Source organism: Gallus gallus, chromosome Z, assembly GCF_016699485.2.
Source record: "Gallus gallus isolate bGalGal1 chromosome Z, bGalGal1.mat.broiler.GRCg7b, whole genome shotgun sequence".
NCBI classification, from domain to species: Eukaryota; Metazoa; Chordata; class Aves; order Galliformes; family Phasianidae; genus Gallus; species Gallus gallus.
The window spans coordinates 73,377,561-73,392,275 of NC_052572.1; the positions used below are offsets into that span (position 1 = coordinate 73,377,561).

At 38.5% G+C, this 14,715-nt stretch overlaps 1 protein-coding gene across 3 annotated transcripts in view; it reads right to left on the minus strand.

Moving 5' to 3' along the window:
• Positions 1 to 14,715, minus strand: part of LVRN (laeverin) — a 34,221-nt gene that overhangs the window by 5,041 nt on the left and 14,465 nt on the right. For 2 of the 3 annotated variants that reach the window (XM_429201.8, XM_040656334.2), the window contains exons 11-17: positions 13,548 to 13,624; positions 10,841 to 10,980; positions 9,401 to 9,456; positions 7,971 to 8,124; positions 7,069 to 7,163; positions 6,284 to 6,391; positions 1,725 to 1,895 (exon numbers count right to left, since the gene is read on the minus strand). In XM_429201.8, the coding sequence (XP_429201.5) occupies positions 1,725 to 1,895; positions 6,284 to 6,391; positions 7,069 to 7,163; positions 7,971 to 8,124; positions 9,401 to 9,456; positions 10,841 to 10,980; positions 13,548 to 13,624 (801 nt within the window). Of the gene's footprint in view, positions 1 to 1,724; positions 1,896 to 3,414; positions 5,608 to 6,283; positions 6,392 to 7,068; positions 7,164 to 7,970; positions 8,125 to 9,400; positions 9,457 to 10,840; positions 10,981 to 13,547; positions 13,625 to 14,715 lie in introns of those variants that run through there. The other variant, XM_040656335.2, reaches the window with a different exon arrangement.

The following is a 14,715-nucleotide window of genomic DNA, read 5'->3' on the forward strand; positions in this document are numbered from 1 at the left end:
TATATATCAGTTCAGGAAAATTTCTGTCTCCTCAGATTCTGGAATGTTGACAGTTACACCAAAGTTGGGGTCATTCAGAGCTGTGTACTCAGCTTGTATTTTGTTCTTATGTTGGTGAAATTCCCTGTTCTTAACCATTGGCTCTCCACTTCTCATTAAAATGACTGTGTAGCACAACAAATGGAGATATTTGCTTTTCTGTATGTCTTACAGAAAGACTCATGACAACCCCTCTGCTCAGACAACCTCATGGGAAGGGAAACTGCTCCCAAGATTCTGGAGAAAACTCCAAACAGACAGAGTCTGGAGAATGAGCTAGAAGTGAGGCACACTGTTATATAGAGGGGTTCCATTTCAATAATAAGGTATCTAAGGTGCTCTCAGGTAGCCTAAGTCATGATTTCATAAACATTTAACTACCTGACACTGACATCAGTGAGAGTGGGAGCCTGGGTATCTTGAAAAAGTAAATAAATAACTCTCTTTTTGTTGTACAACTTTACACTCTCCTGCTTTCTATGGGCATTGTTGAAAAAAATATTTGTCAGAGTATTACAAGCAGCCACTTTGTTGGTAGAGTAGATGGGCTGGGTTTCTCCCATTTGCATGCCACCAATATGCTTAACGAAATGGACAAACTATACTGAGGACAACATAGTTTAAGATTCCTCAGCCTAAATGACTTTCAGGTTGAAGTTTGGAAAAAGAGATTGTTTTGTCAACAACTACTACATACACAGAAAGGAAATTGTCGTAACTTCCTGAACTGCTGTCTGCTTTTGGTATAACTTACAGCTTTACAAGTGCCAGTGCTAGCCTGTGTCAATGACAAAATCATCAAAGGACCACAGGTTAAGTGGAAAATCAGCATAGCTCTGCTCAAACCAACTGGCTATGTTCTCAGCCTTATATGCTCTTCCTACTCAGCCATCACAAGGTGTCTGGTAGGAGAAACAACTCAACTACTTTCAGAGCATCAGACTCATCGTATTTATGCCAATGGTTGGATCATCATTCTTTAGGCTACCACTGGCAAACTTGTGTCCTCAAGAGATATTCTTCAGGTACTGTGGGCACGATAAAATAGAGAACTCATCTTCAATATCTTTTTGCTGATAAAGTGAAAAGATCTTGTAGGGATGCCAGTGAAAGATAATAAATATGATATTCCAAACTGGAAATTTAAATATGATTTCTCCTTGTCAGTTTGTACTTCAAAGAGTGAACAGCTTACTAGCAAGTCTGTTTTCATTTTTGTCCTTCACCTAGGAATGGGTGATCTGACTTCTACACAAAGGCTAAATAGGCTATGAGAGAACGGATAGTCAGTGGATTCAAAGCTGAAAAAAATGGCAGGAGACAAACCTAAAGGAAACAAGCTTTCACACAACGTGCAATTACAGGATTTGTTACCAGTCTGCTATAACACCAGAAGGTATACTTTCAATTCAGAAAGGGAATTATACTGACAGGTCCGCTGGTAGTGTTAGACATGACACGCTAGTTACCAGTGCAGGAAGTCCTTTTCTCAGTCAATAACAACATCTGAGATGTTATATCAGCAAAAGGATCATATATGTTTGCACTGTTTATCATATTTTCTCCATAAGAAAATCTGTAAGGTTCTACCACTGGTATATTAGATGTGTGGTTCTGTGGCAGGCAAACTTCTGACAGGGTTATATGGTGCAGTACCCCCAGAGACATGCATCAATCAAGGGCACCTGTGAAGTAACCATGATTCTTTGGCACAGCTCATGGCAAAGAGGAGGATGTCTTTATCTTCCTTTGTGGAGTCATTATGTTTATACATTTCCCATGCAAAATCCAATTCTTTATCACTTCCCACTGCAACGCCATAGCAACAGACGGTTCTTCTAATTAAAAATGGAATTCTGTGAAGCAAAATATAGTTAGAAGGTACTGTACTGTTATAAAGTCATAAAAAGCTATTAATGCATAACTGAAAAAAAATGTTTATTTTCAGTTGAAGGATGCACAATAAGAAAAATAAAAATAGCAATCTAACTGAAACTGCTAATTTTGATTGCAATTTAAACATTAACAAAACATGCAGTTTTAAGGCAAAAAAAAATTACTTTTTTAAAAACAGTTGGGTCAAGCCAGTTTATGTACAGGCAATCAATGCCACTCTTGCACATCACAGCACAGTACAGCCATCACGCCATTAAAGACTGTGTGGCTGCATATAAGCGTCATTCCAGACAAGATTTTTTTCAGTGAATACATCCAATCAGAAAGACATGGGCAACACAAACAAAAACTAAAGTGACACTTCTCCATGCAGCAAGCACCCTTCTATTACTTACTCTCCCCAACACAGCAGTGCACTTCATAACAGAAAATAAATACAATCACTGTCAATGTAATACAACACTTCATGTGCAAAGGCTGAACAGAAGGCTTCTCCTGCGGCAATGACATGCCACTAACATTAAAACAGATCAGCAATTTCTAGTGTTAACAATTTATCTACTTCTCTGTATTGCAAGCTATCTGAAAATAGTTCAAATTAATGGTATGTTGGACAAATTCCCTGTAGCAGCAGGATGGATCTCAACGTTACAAAACAAACACTTAACTTCGCCATAGCATGCTGTTAATCTGCATTGAATTACTTAAGTAAGATTGAGATGGTAAGGGTGCAAAAGTTATCTTACACTAGAAGATAGAAAAGCAGTCAAGCTTCTGGTCACAGAAGTCTTTCTTCAAATTTAAAAATAATTTGAGAAAAATTCCTAGTTTCACTAGACCATTCTATAGAGAATGAGGTCAATACCAGAGAAAATACTAGTCAGTTGAAAGACAGAAATGTTCAAAGGGAAATGGAGAAACACATGATTTATCAACGTTAGAAACTATAATAGTCTAGTAGGAGTTTTGGATGACAGATTGTAAGGAAACTGCTGTGTCACAGCTTGAACTGATGATTAAGCACATGGTTAAGGTGTGGCTTGCACGGGAAGCACGGGTGCAAGCAATTCACTGGGCCCACCCCTCCATGGGCTCATTTAAGGGCTAGCCTCTGGTAGGAGAATGTCTCTTGGATAAAGGCTGCTTCCTGATAAGGAGTGTTTTGTAGATAGACGCTCTATTGCCAATTGGGTGAGTTAACTTTTTCCTATCTGTGATTCCTGGCATTCCCAGTGATGCTTTGTCTGGTATTGCAAAGAATTATTCAGAAGCTCTTCTACTGCTAGTAAGGACTGATGCAGACATCATTTTTATAGAACTGAAAAAGTAAGCAGTGGGGACTTTAACTGTCCTGGTGGGTGTTAGAGATTTCATAGACTCACAGGATGGCTTGGGTTAGAAGGGACCTTGGAGATCATCTAGTTCCAACCCCTGTGCCATGGGCAGGATTGCTGCCCCCCCCCCCCCCCCCAAATCAGGCTGCCCAGGTCCCCATTCAGCCTGGCTTTGAAATTCTCCAGGGATGGGGCACCCACAGTTTTCTGGGCAGCAGTGCCAGTGCCTCACCACCCTCTCAGTGAAGAGTTCCCTGTCGTTTAGTCTGAAACTCCTTTCTTCTGGATTAAAACCATTCCTCCTTATCCTACTATCTACCTACATGAAGAAGTGGATTTCCATCCTGATTTCACTGGCATAATAATAGAAAGCATTGGAATGCTTTATATGAATATAAAATTTACAAATATAAAATTATAAAGAAGGAATTTGAATTTATTTATTTGGGTATGTCTGGAGCATAGGGAACTTCCCACCAACAATGATGCTGGATGATACTAAGTGCTTATGTCAAGATGAGGGGTATTTCTGCAAGGAAATCTTCTAGGACAAATCTTATTTGAGTTACAGAGGCAAGCAATTTTTTAAGAACCATTTCATAATCTTGAAGAAAGAAGCCACAGTAGGCACATGTGTGGTATGTAGGGTATGCAGTTAGTATAACTAACCCTTTCAAGATGACTTATGAAAAACAGCCTTGCCTAAGATGTGGCTATTTTTTGTAGTTTTAATAGTTTCAAGAAGACATTGGCTACTGAGTATAGAAGTCTACGTATCCTTTGGCTGCAGCTCTGATGTTGAGCAATGAAGGCAGGCTGTACAGGGAGCATACTATGGGACGCTGGTCTACTGGCTGGTGACAACTATGGTGACCTGAACTGGTCTATGTTGTGCTGTTCAGAAAGGAAGTCCATACAGAGTTTGGGGTTATGTTAATTGAAGTGCTGAGCTTATTAATTTCATAGGTTTTTTTTTTTCTTAGAGGTAGTCATGTGGTCTGAGAATTCCACCAGGATTCTGTCGTGTGAACCTTCAGGAAGATGGGGGGGGGGGGGGGGGGGGGGGGGGGAAAAAGCAACTCCTGAAAAGAATGGCACATTAGCCTATACCATTTTCCTGGAGTCAGTGCAGATGTGTCATGATGATTTCTTGACCTTTGGCAACAGAATTTCACAGTTGCCTTTAGGATGTAGCTGAAACGTACAGGAATGCTATCCCTCACACTAGACTCATTTATTTCTTTCAAAAGAGAAAGATGAGCCAGTAACCCCATGGAGAATACAGTCACTTAGACAGCTCCATTTCACTCCCATAAGCAAACAAAAAAAAAAAAAAGAGCTAAACTGAGAGAGTGGATGGGTGTCATGGCTCTTGAGACAGCATTTTCACAAAAGTGAAAATAATACTCCATACCAAGACTAGTGATGTTCTGGGAAGTCAGAAACTCGTTGGAAATGCTCCGCTGAAAGATCATCACCTTATCTGAAAGGAAGAAGCACCACTGTCTTCCATATATTTGAGAATCCTACTGGGTATGGTAGCACACACCTGTGATGAAGCAGCTATGGTATACCATTAGGAGTTCTGCTTTCAAAATGGAGAACATAAGACCACCTAAAGGGATCTTTCTGTGAAGCTTGCTGTGTCCTTTCTCTACCCAGTGTGTGTAAAACCTCCTCTTTAACTGAAAAGGAACTGTGATTTTTTTTTTTGTATTTGAAACCTAATAAGTTGTCTACTTCATGTGTTGTTTTTTTTTAATTAAAATGTGGTTTGTTTCTTTCACTTCATAAAACTACTGTTGTTTTTTTTCTCTATACTGATAAACACATGAAGTTCAATACTGTAAAGCATCTTCAAACTTCTCTCAGCGTCATGAAGGATAGCAATATTAATCTTCTCCATTTAATTTAAAAGTAAATGAGCTGACACTTCACAGACTGTTCAGCTCCTGAACTCAGACAAGGTGCACAGAATTCCATGAGAAAAGAAAATGTTGAATACTTTCAATGAAGGAGTTATTTTGCATCGGTCTCAGATTTCCACATAGCATTACTGCCTTTATTGTGGGATAGTAAGGAAAATCCTCTCTGAAACGTTCCAGGGTGTGTTTAGTCTAATTAAATTTTCTGCTTTATTGCCAAAGTACAGTATTTTAAATCTTTAAAATGAGATGATTACTGAATTACTACTACCAAAATATAAGCACAAGCACTTAGCCAATCACATACCGGCAGAGGTAGGAGTAAGCTAAAACGTTAGCCTCTTTGCAACTACAGCAAACAAAAATAATAAATAAACTTTAAATATTCACTCACCATGGCCAATATTATATGACTATTGCATGGGGAAAAAAAAGAACATCAAAAGAGAGAGGGAGGAAAAGAATAAGAATTTCAGTACACTGTAGGATTCCTTTAACAATGCAATGCACTAATACAGAAAATCTGATGCTGGTAAAGCTCAGACTTCATTCTCCCAGACCAGAAACCTAGCCACCAAGCTCCAGGATCAGCATGAGATCTGACAGCCCTTCCCAGCCCCTCTTCATACAAATGCAGAAGAGGAATGACATTCAACATGGGTAGACGTTCATGTCATATCAACGTTGCTTCACTCTGTTCTACTTAGGAAAGCCTAGAACTTGAGTCAGCACATGTGATGCCCCCAGGGCTGAGCTATAGCAAAGGGATTGGACAATATGGTATGTAAGTCTTAACCCAAGTTTCATCTGCTATGTGGTTAAGCAGACCTTGGTCTTCGTGGAAGAAACACGCATCTTTCAACGATAATTATGAAATCAACTTAAAGCTGAGATTTGTGGAAGACATGGAACTTTCCATTCATTATTTTTGTTTTGAGATTTTGTTGTTGCTTTGCTTAAATTCTGTAGGTCTGGAGAGAACGAGCAGCGTATAAAGCCCTTTCTTATCCTGACTGCCCCTGTAAAAGCCCCTCAACCACCCACATCCCTTGCACATGCACACCTCTCAGAGCACATTATAGTTCTTACTTGTAATCAGGGTTGTCCATCCACTTAGTATACAGCTCAGATGACAGATCCAAACAGTCTTGGAGACCCAGCCAGCATGCTTTTGCAAAAAAATTTCCCAAATGCACCCTTGAAGAAAAGCCAAAATAGCAAGAGTAAAAGATATGTATTCCACATTTCCAGTACTCAAACTGTGCTTAAACACAGTTTCTGCACATAATGCTGTTAACTGGGGAGAACCTCTACCAGAAGCACTTGAGTTTTAATAAAAGTAAAAAAATTAAGTTGCCAAAAATGGGCTCCTGGCATCAGTATTCCTGGATGTCAGCGGGGCTACCTACATACTGTAATTTTTATTAGGTTTCTGCATGTTTTGCAGTGCTGTTGCTCTGGATGCACCTAGTCTCAATCATTCTAATGGACTGTGGCTTTACAAAATGAGTTATTTTAAAGCTCTAGTGATTGATACATAAAGCTCATCTGAAGTTCATTGCTATAGGTTTTTCCCCAATGATCAGCAACTTGTTGAACCTACTGTCCCATAAACAAGAGCTACCACTCATATTATTGAAGGATCATCTCTTACCCTCACTAAATATGCTGACAATATCCCAAACAATCCTGACATTCTGCATGTTCATTGCAAGCATCATCATAAATAAGTAACACATTTATAGATCAGTGAGAACAACAATTCAGTTACACCCAAATTAAGTAGACCATTTTCCTATATCTTGCATTCAAAATTGTGAGGACAAACTACAGTGTATCAGTTATCAAAGATTTGAGAAAAGCAGAATACTTACTGAGCAAAATAGTCATCTTCCAAAGCATCAACATTTTTACGAATAAAACCTGCGTAATAACGGTATATTGGCAACATTCTCTTTAAAAGATATTTCTTTTAAAAGAAGGGAAAGAAAAATTATTTTCATTTAAATGCATGTTTTTGTTATACTGCGTTTTTCTTAACTTACACAGATTTACCCTAAAAATTCACCTCTATTAATTTCCTGACAGTAAAGAACATTAAAACAAAGCACATAAAATAAATAACATGAAATTTGATGCACCTGTGCTATTCAAATGTGCAAACTACTTTTTTCACATTGCTAACATATCTGAGCTCATTACAAAAGGAAAATAAATGTTCCTTCTCAGAGAAAAGACAGAAAAAACAAGTTCCCAAAAGAAAAAAAACATGTTTCTCACATATTTTGAGCATACCTATACTGTGAACTTAAGGGAATTACTACTTTGAAATTGCTCTATTAAAAAAAATCAAACATGAAATAGAAGTTTATATATATATATATATATATATAAAAAAATAATCTCAGGTATCTTAAATATGGAATAAAATAATCTGATAGAGTATCTCCAGACGGTTCCTTCTTTCTCTCCATATAGCTTTTTCTGAACTTGTTTTACAAAAAGAACTAAAATGAAGGTTAATATTAAGAATGCAAACAGATTTCTGCTTTACAGTAAGAACTGCTCGCAAAGCAGTGATGCTTATCATTGACGAGTGCATATAAACAAGTACCTCCTATTTAAAGAAGCTGGCAAAATCATACAAATGCATTTATACATATAAACTATTACCCATCATGTTCGTTCTTTCATGAGAATTTAGAAAGCATCCCCTTTTAGTCACAGTCGTTTGAATGGACTAGTATCTTTGCTGACTAACAAAAGAAGTTGATACCTTCAGAAGTGGGTATACTTCATAATTTTTCAGAGTACCATCCATGCTGTCAGGCACTAGATTTACCAATACCACATTCCATATGAAGAGTTCATCTTCTCTAGCAAGGTACTTTGTTAGTTCAAGTGCAGCTTCAATCTCAATATATCCAGACCTATTTGAAGACAAAAAACACTCGTATTTGAACATGCTTATTCACATTAGCTACCTACCATGAATATCCATTTATTTATGAAATGGATGATAAAACATACAGATACAGGGTGGGAAGTCACCTAGAAAAGGCACTGTAATATTAAAATAAACATCAAACTATGGTGTGTCATTTAAAAACTGAATTTCTTAATGAACACATTGAAGACCAATTATGGCAGTACCTATTCTGGCAGTGTTTACAGCGGAAGGAATAGCAAATTTCCAGCATATATCAGACTCACTCAAACAAAGAGTGTTTTCACTTATGATACACTTGTCTTTTTATTGCTAAAGAAGAGATTTTCAATACGTATTCTTTGATGGAATAAACATTGCTATAAAAATGAAACAATGCAAACCACATGCACGCTACCCTAGGTATTAGCAATTTCAGCATGGCACTTCCATGCCTCAGCATGGGGCCAGCATGGAATGCATTCTTTCTCCAAAAAAGCCAAGTCAAGCCTCACTCCTCCAGAACAGAAACACTTCTAGCATTTTGACCTCCTGCTCTCAGAACCACCTCTGCAGGCTTTGGAGCATGGTAGTATGCTTCAGCCACCTACTGCCCAAGCTCCCACATCCTAGGTGCCTGATGCTTCGGACATCTCTGTTATGACTGCAACACAGATCTATTTATTTCATCTTTAGCACCCCACAGCACTGCTGAGCTCACGAGCAGCACAGTCCTGCAGCTTCTGAACATGAACCTCCTCTGAGAACTGCCTTGCTTTCAGAAGGAGGGGAGATGGACAGGGAAACTAAAAAAACACTGGGTTATTTTTAACAAAGTGATTTTCAACTGAACTGCAGCACCCACAGCACAAGTATCTTGTGGTCTTCTGCCAAGATGCGAACAACCAACTGATCCATCCGCAGGGGAGATGAGAGAGATGTTATGAGTCATGCAGGAGAGCTTAGCTGAGGGTCTCCAGAGTAAATGAAGGAAAATTCATTATCTTCATTTAGAGGTTATTTTCCCTTACAACCAATTTAGGTTAGTCCTCATAGCATTCATGACAGTTCCACTATTTAAAGTATTTGCTAAGAGAAGGAACAAACTAAAAGTAATTTCAAAAGAAATCACCCAACACTGGTAGTCCTCCATCATTTTGTTGAACATCTGTTGCTCACAGGAGGTGGATATGGTTAAGAGTGAATGAAGCAGAAGTACAAATGTTGAATTAGATCGTGTAATTTAATCATTTTCTATGACATATGCAAAACTTACTTACTTTCTCAATGCAAAAACGTCATCTAGCAGCTGGAACCTGCTGACAGCAGGAATAGCCTGCAGAAGGCATCAATGTGGTGTTAATAGACCCAGACACATCATTAAGAGTAATAAAAAGGTGTATGACAAAGTAATAAAAAGTGTAAGGCAAAGTCACTAACATCTTTTATAAGCCAAAATCTTCTACAAAACATGCTAAAATTGATCACGTACTTTAAGCTGAGATTGTTTATGTGCTTTTAGGAGCACTTACATATATAAATATACAACTACTGGAACTTGGGGATCCCTCTTGTTATATATGAGAATTAAAATTAAAATCTGGAAATAGTACATTTCCTAATATTTACTTTATTATATCATTCTGGTATGCTTGTTTTTGTTTTTTTTTTGTTGGCTTTTTTTTTTTTTTCCCCTTTTGAAGTTTCAGGTTAGTCCATAGCAGAGTATCTTAATCACAGACTACATGACCAAGAAAGGACTGGGTGAGTCTCTGTCTACAGCCCATCCTGGTCACTTCTCCCCTCCTCCCTGTTTCCATGCTGATATGGCTCACCTACTGCTCTAGCCAACCTTACCACCAACCAGTAAGCGTGGCCTCAAGCTGGCACACCGTAAGCCTGTCCTGGTTTAGATTTGCTGTGAAGAAAAACTCAGAAGAAACGAAGCTGATAGCCTTAGAGAGGTTTGGTCACCCCTATGTGCTCTCATTAGCCTCGGGTTTGAAGAGAAGCCATCTGATCACACATATTCAAGAGTCTCAGACTGTGCTTAAACTTGCACAGCTTTGTTGTCAAATCCAATGAATCAAAGTGATTAGCAGAGCCCCCTCTCAGGCTTGGGCCAAGAACCATTCAATGCCACGCAACACCACATAAGGCCATTTGGGTAGGCTGCTCCATGTGTCCTTTACCGTCAGCCCACACTGTGACATGAAATCTTCCCTGTGTTATATAACTGACTGGAACATCAGAAGAATCACAAAACACACAGAAATCTCAAATCAGATGCTTTTGTTAACATTTCATTAACAGAAATAGTGTGCTTTGGTGGAAATAAAAACTTACTTCCATTTTTCCTCTCCATGGTTACCTAATAGCAGATAAACCTTGGTCTCTCACCCATACTGACAGTTCTTTGAGTGAAATTTAAGAGACTTATTAAGATAAATTTGAAGACAGAATGCCATCTCTTGTATGTTGTTTTTCAACTTAATGCCTGTGTGAAACTATTTGGGCCTGTTCCTATTCTACTGTGGAAGACTGCCATTGACTTCAGTTGTGCAATAGTGGGTCATTTATTCCTACATGACAAACACAAGTTCTTGTTGTTCCAGGTTTTCATCAGAGTGATTATTGGTAAGGAATGCAGGAAGAAATACACAGAAAGAAGTCTGTTTATAAGCTTGAAAAAAAAAAAAAAACCAGATACATGATCTTACCTTTGGATCATTTTCAAGCAAGTGTACTAATCTTTTCAAATTTAACTGATCGTATTTCACTCTGTAGTATCCACTTAAATTTACATTTAGTAGGATCCAGTCATATTCTGATTCTGACACTTGCATTTCAGGAAACACTTCTGTAAAGTGACATGAAAAAGTATTTCATTTTCTGCACGCTGCTGAATTCTCTTGCATTTATGCTCCCCTGAGACACAAGATGGGGTTGTACCCAGAATCCCACAGAGGCTAGGTGCTCTGTGTAGCAGAAGGACTTCAACAAGCACCTGGTCCCTGAGGAACTGAGCACCCTGAAGATGGCAAAGGGGTGGCTGAAGACACGTGCAGCTCTGACCCTTTGACTAGCAGGCAGCTGGGAGAGCTCAGAAAGAAAGCTATATAAAAACCACCAGTCAGGATGAGGAACAACACCCCCGTGTCCCTAGGCATCCACCCTCAGCATGCCTGCCACTTCCAGTGTTCCTCCAAAACACAGTGCTCAGTTCCCAGCAGGATAACTGATTGTCTACCAGCATTAGTATAAGGAAAGCAAACCAGCTAAATTCATGCAACAGGCAAACAACTGAAAAAAGTACTATAAATAAAAGTCCTATATAGTCCTAATATAGCCCTCTTGAGTTACATTACTTACTAGAGGCTCCTTCTCACATTCCCATTTCATCTCACTACTGCCTACATTAGGTGCTTGTTTGATTATTTGCTCCTGAAAAGCCACAGGACAGTGCAGGGGACCAGAGGCTCTAAGCTCCAATAAGGGCCTCCTGAAGGCTCTAAGTTGCCTCCTCAGAAGAGGACTCACATGTTGCTTTAACTGGGCACAATCAGCCTGGCTTAAGAAGACAGCAAACTCTCTTAAGACAGTGAATGAATACTGGTGAGTAGTCCAGACTGTTCTCTGAGCAGAAGGTTCAAACTCCAATATGTTTTGACAGAGCTGGATTCACTGTTTGTCATTTTCACAAATTCAACAAGAGGAAAACACGACAAATGTCAGACTAGCTTACACAATTGAAAAGACTGGAAAAGTAGTATTTTCCATATACTAGTTCAATGTTCTGCTAATTATTGCTGTCATTTTCAGATGCATCTAAAATAGCAAAACCGTGCTCTGAGACATACAGCTCATTCCTAACCTCTACCACCAAGTGAAGCTAAGGTGTGTTCTATCACAGTAGCACAGCTTTGCCAACATTTTGTATCTTTTCTACGCAGACATGCATCACTTAGGAATCACATCTTTTCCTGCTAGTGACCAACACACTAACATGAGCATAAAGTAAGCATTTAGAGGTTGCTAGAGAAGTCCTAAACCAATAGGACAGTCTTTTAGCACTGCATAGCAGAGGTGTGCAAGAACATGCTTGGCTACCATTAGCATCCCAGCTTGGGGCTTGCAGCCTAATTTCACTTGCTCAGAAGTAAGAAGTATTAGCTCCCATGGAGCTCTTTTCAGCAAAAAATAGCACTTTTCAGTATAATAGCACTTTTGAGATGTTTCCTGATGATGTATTGCTATGCCACTGCAGAAACTATTCCAAAATTTGAGGCAAAATGGTAAGTGAAGTGAAAAATACCCTCAACACTCCTACCCATGTAAGAAACCACTTGGCTTATCTTTACATCAAAAAGTCAAAACTGAAATCAGAGTTGCTATTATTTTTCAATCTTCACTTGAAAGCAAGCCACTAGTCCAGGGTCTGGGAAGTTTCACGCATGGCTTTCAAATACAAGTGGCATGTGTTTTAATGGCTGAATTTCCACTTTTTTTAGTTCTTTCATGATATTTATTTAATTAATGCACATGATGTGTGAGGAAATGGAATTGCTATTACTTCAATGATAGAAGCCTACCATGTAACACTAGTTACAAGCAAGCACTGCTTAATCCTTCTTTCCTGCAAATTTTCTGATTTTTCACCTCATTGGAACATCCACTGATTCCTTTTTTATTAGTCCATATGCTGTGAAATAGTCATTCAAGTTATCTTTTGCTTGAAAGATATGGCAAGTAGCTCTGGACCAAAGAAAAATTATGAACTCATTCTAATGATCACCTCTTTTCCCTCAAAAAATACAGCTGCTTATTGGAAAGCAGTATGAGAAACAACTGTGAGAAAGAACTGGACTTTTTGTTTGTTTGGAGACGCCTATAAACTCACTTCTTTGTTATAAGCCTTTAAAACCTTTTAGAGTTCTACTCTGTTACTAAGACTCTGTTTGCACTTGATTTGCATAAACAAGTTAAATTACACAGAAAATGCTCTCTTCTGTTTTTACAGATATCCATATTTAACAATTTTGGGCCACTTCACCTAACTAGTTCTAACCTTTTTCAGTCCTCATATCTACTGGTTGAGATTGATTATACTCTGAGGTATCACAGCCAAACTCGGAGATCCTACCCAGAAACTCTCACTAACGTCAATGGGATCTACTGAAGCAAAAGTAATAGAGAAGCATGAGCAGCTTGGAGTCTGGATTTGTGTACAAAAGGAAATATCTATTCATAACAGGCATTCATACACAGAGAAAAATAATTATTAAAGAATTATTGATCTATTTGGGTTTTTTTTGTTTGTTTGTTTTGTATTATAACATAAAATTAACACAATGTTTTGTTCATAGAGGTATTAGGTGGCTTTTTAGCATCTTGGTTTTAGCACATATGAAAAAATACATTACTTACTGCTGCTGTTATCAAGCCACATTAAGGGCTGCGATGATCCATTTCTCATCCAAGAAATAGGAACAATCCAAGTATTGCTTAAGGCAAAAAAAAGACAATATCATTAATTCTTACTCTTACAGAAACCCTTACTGGTGACACTAAACTAGATTGCAAATCAGTTCCTTACAAGAATTCCCATCTTCCTCTCTCCTCTCTGATTCACAGATTGCCATTGCATGGTTGTACTTACATTGGATCAGCACGTAGGTTCATTGATGAGAATGGAGTTTTAGCTTGGACTTAAATAAGCACTCATATTTAGACAGTTCTGTGCTAGATTTTGCTAGATGTGCTGAAGCACCACTGTATCCCTGTGTTTTCGCTTTGTTTCTCTGGGAGATAATTTGATTTTTCCCACTTACTTTTTAATTTCCTCACTTCATCTGATTTCTGGAGACCATAAAGCTCCTTTTTGGAAGTATGTGTGGTAAAAATGGCTCCAGGCAAGCAAAACGAGTGTAATACTAACAGCTTTTATTTCTTGTCTCAGGGAATCCAAATCTCCCAGAGGAAAGAGATGAAAAGTTTTGACAGCCTGAAGTTGCTCATGAAAATGAAAAGTTCTGAAATGCTTGTCCTGGATTTGCTTAAATTCGAGTGGCATTAAGTCTTGCTGTTACTAGAGTAATGGATGCAACATTTCTAAGTTGGAACTCCTTATATGAGTTATCTAGCTTTATCTAGAAACTAATTTAATCTACAGTTTTCTATCTTTCCCAGAAGGTGCTTGGAAGCAAAGGAAACTATCAAAATACCCATCCTTTCATTGTCTGCATGAACAGGACCACAGTCAGGAAAAATTGCTTTGAGTTACCTTTCTCCTCTATCTCCCTGCAGGCTTTTTCCATACATCCCAGTGCTCATGACAAGAGCTGAATCTTAGCAAAAAGTTTAGACTCTGGCCATGAGGCTCCCAAACAGGTGACCAGAGACAGCTCCTTCCACCACTGTTTTTAGGCATCTAAATATGCAGCACGGCTTTAGAAAGGACCAGGCACTCCATGATTCTCACTGACAGTCAGTTTCATGGCAAGTACTCAAGGCTTTCTGAGAAAGAAGTAATCTAGATAAGAGTTGAATGCAACCACATTGTCTTTGCCATGACAATGAGACTGAAAACGTTGAC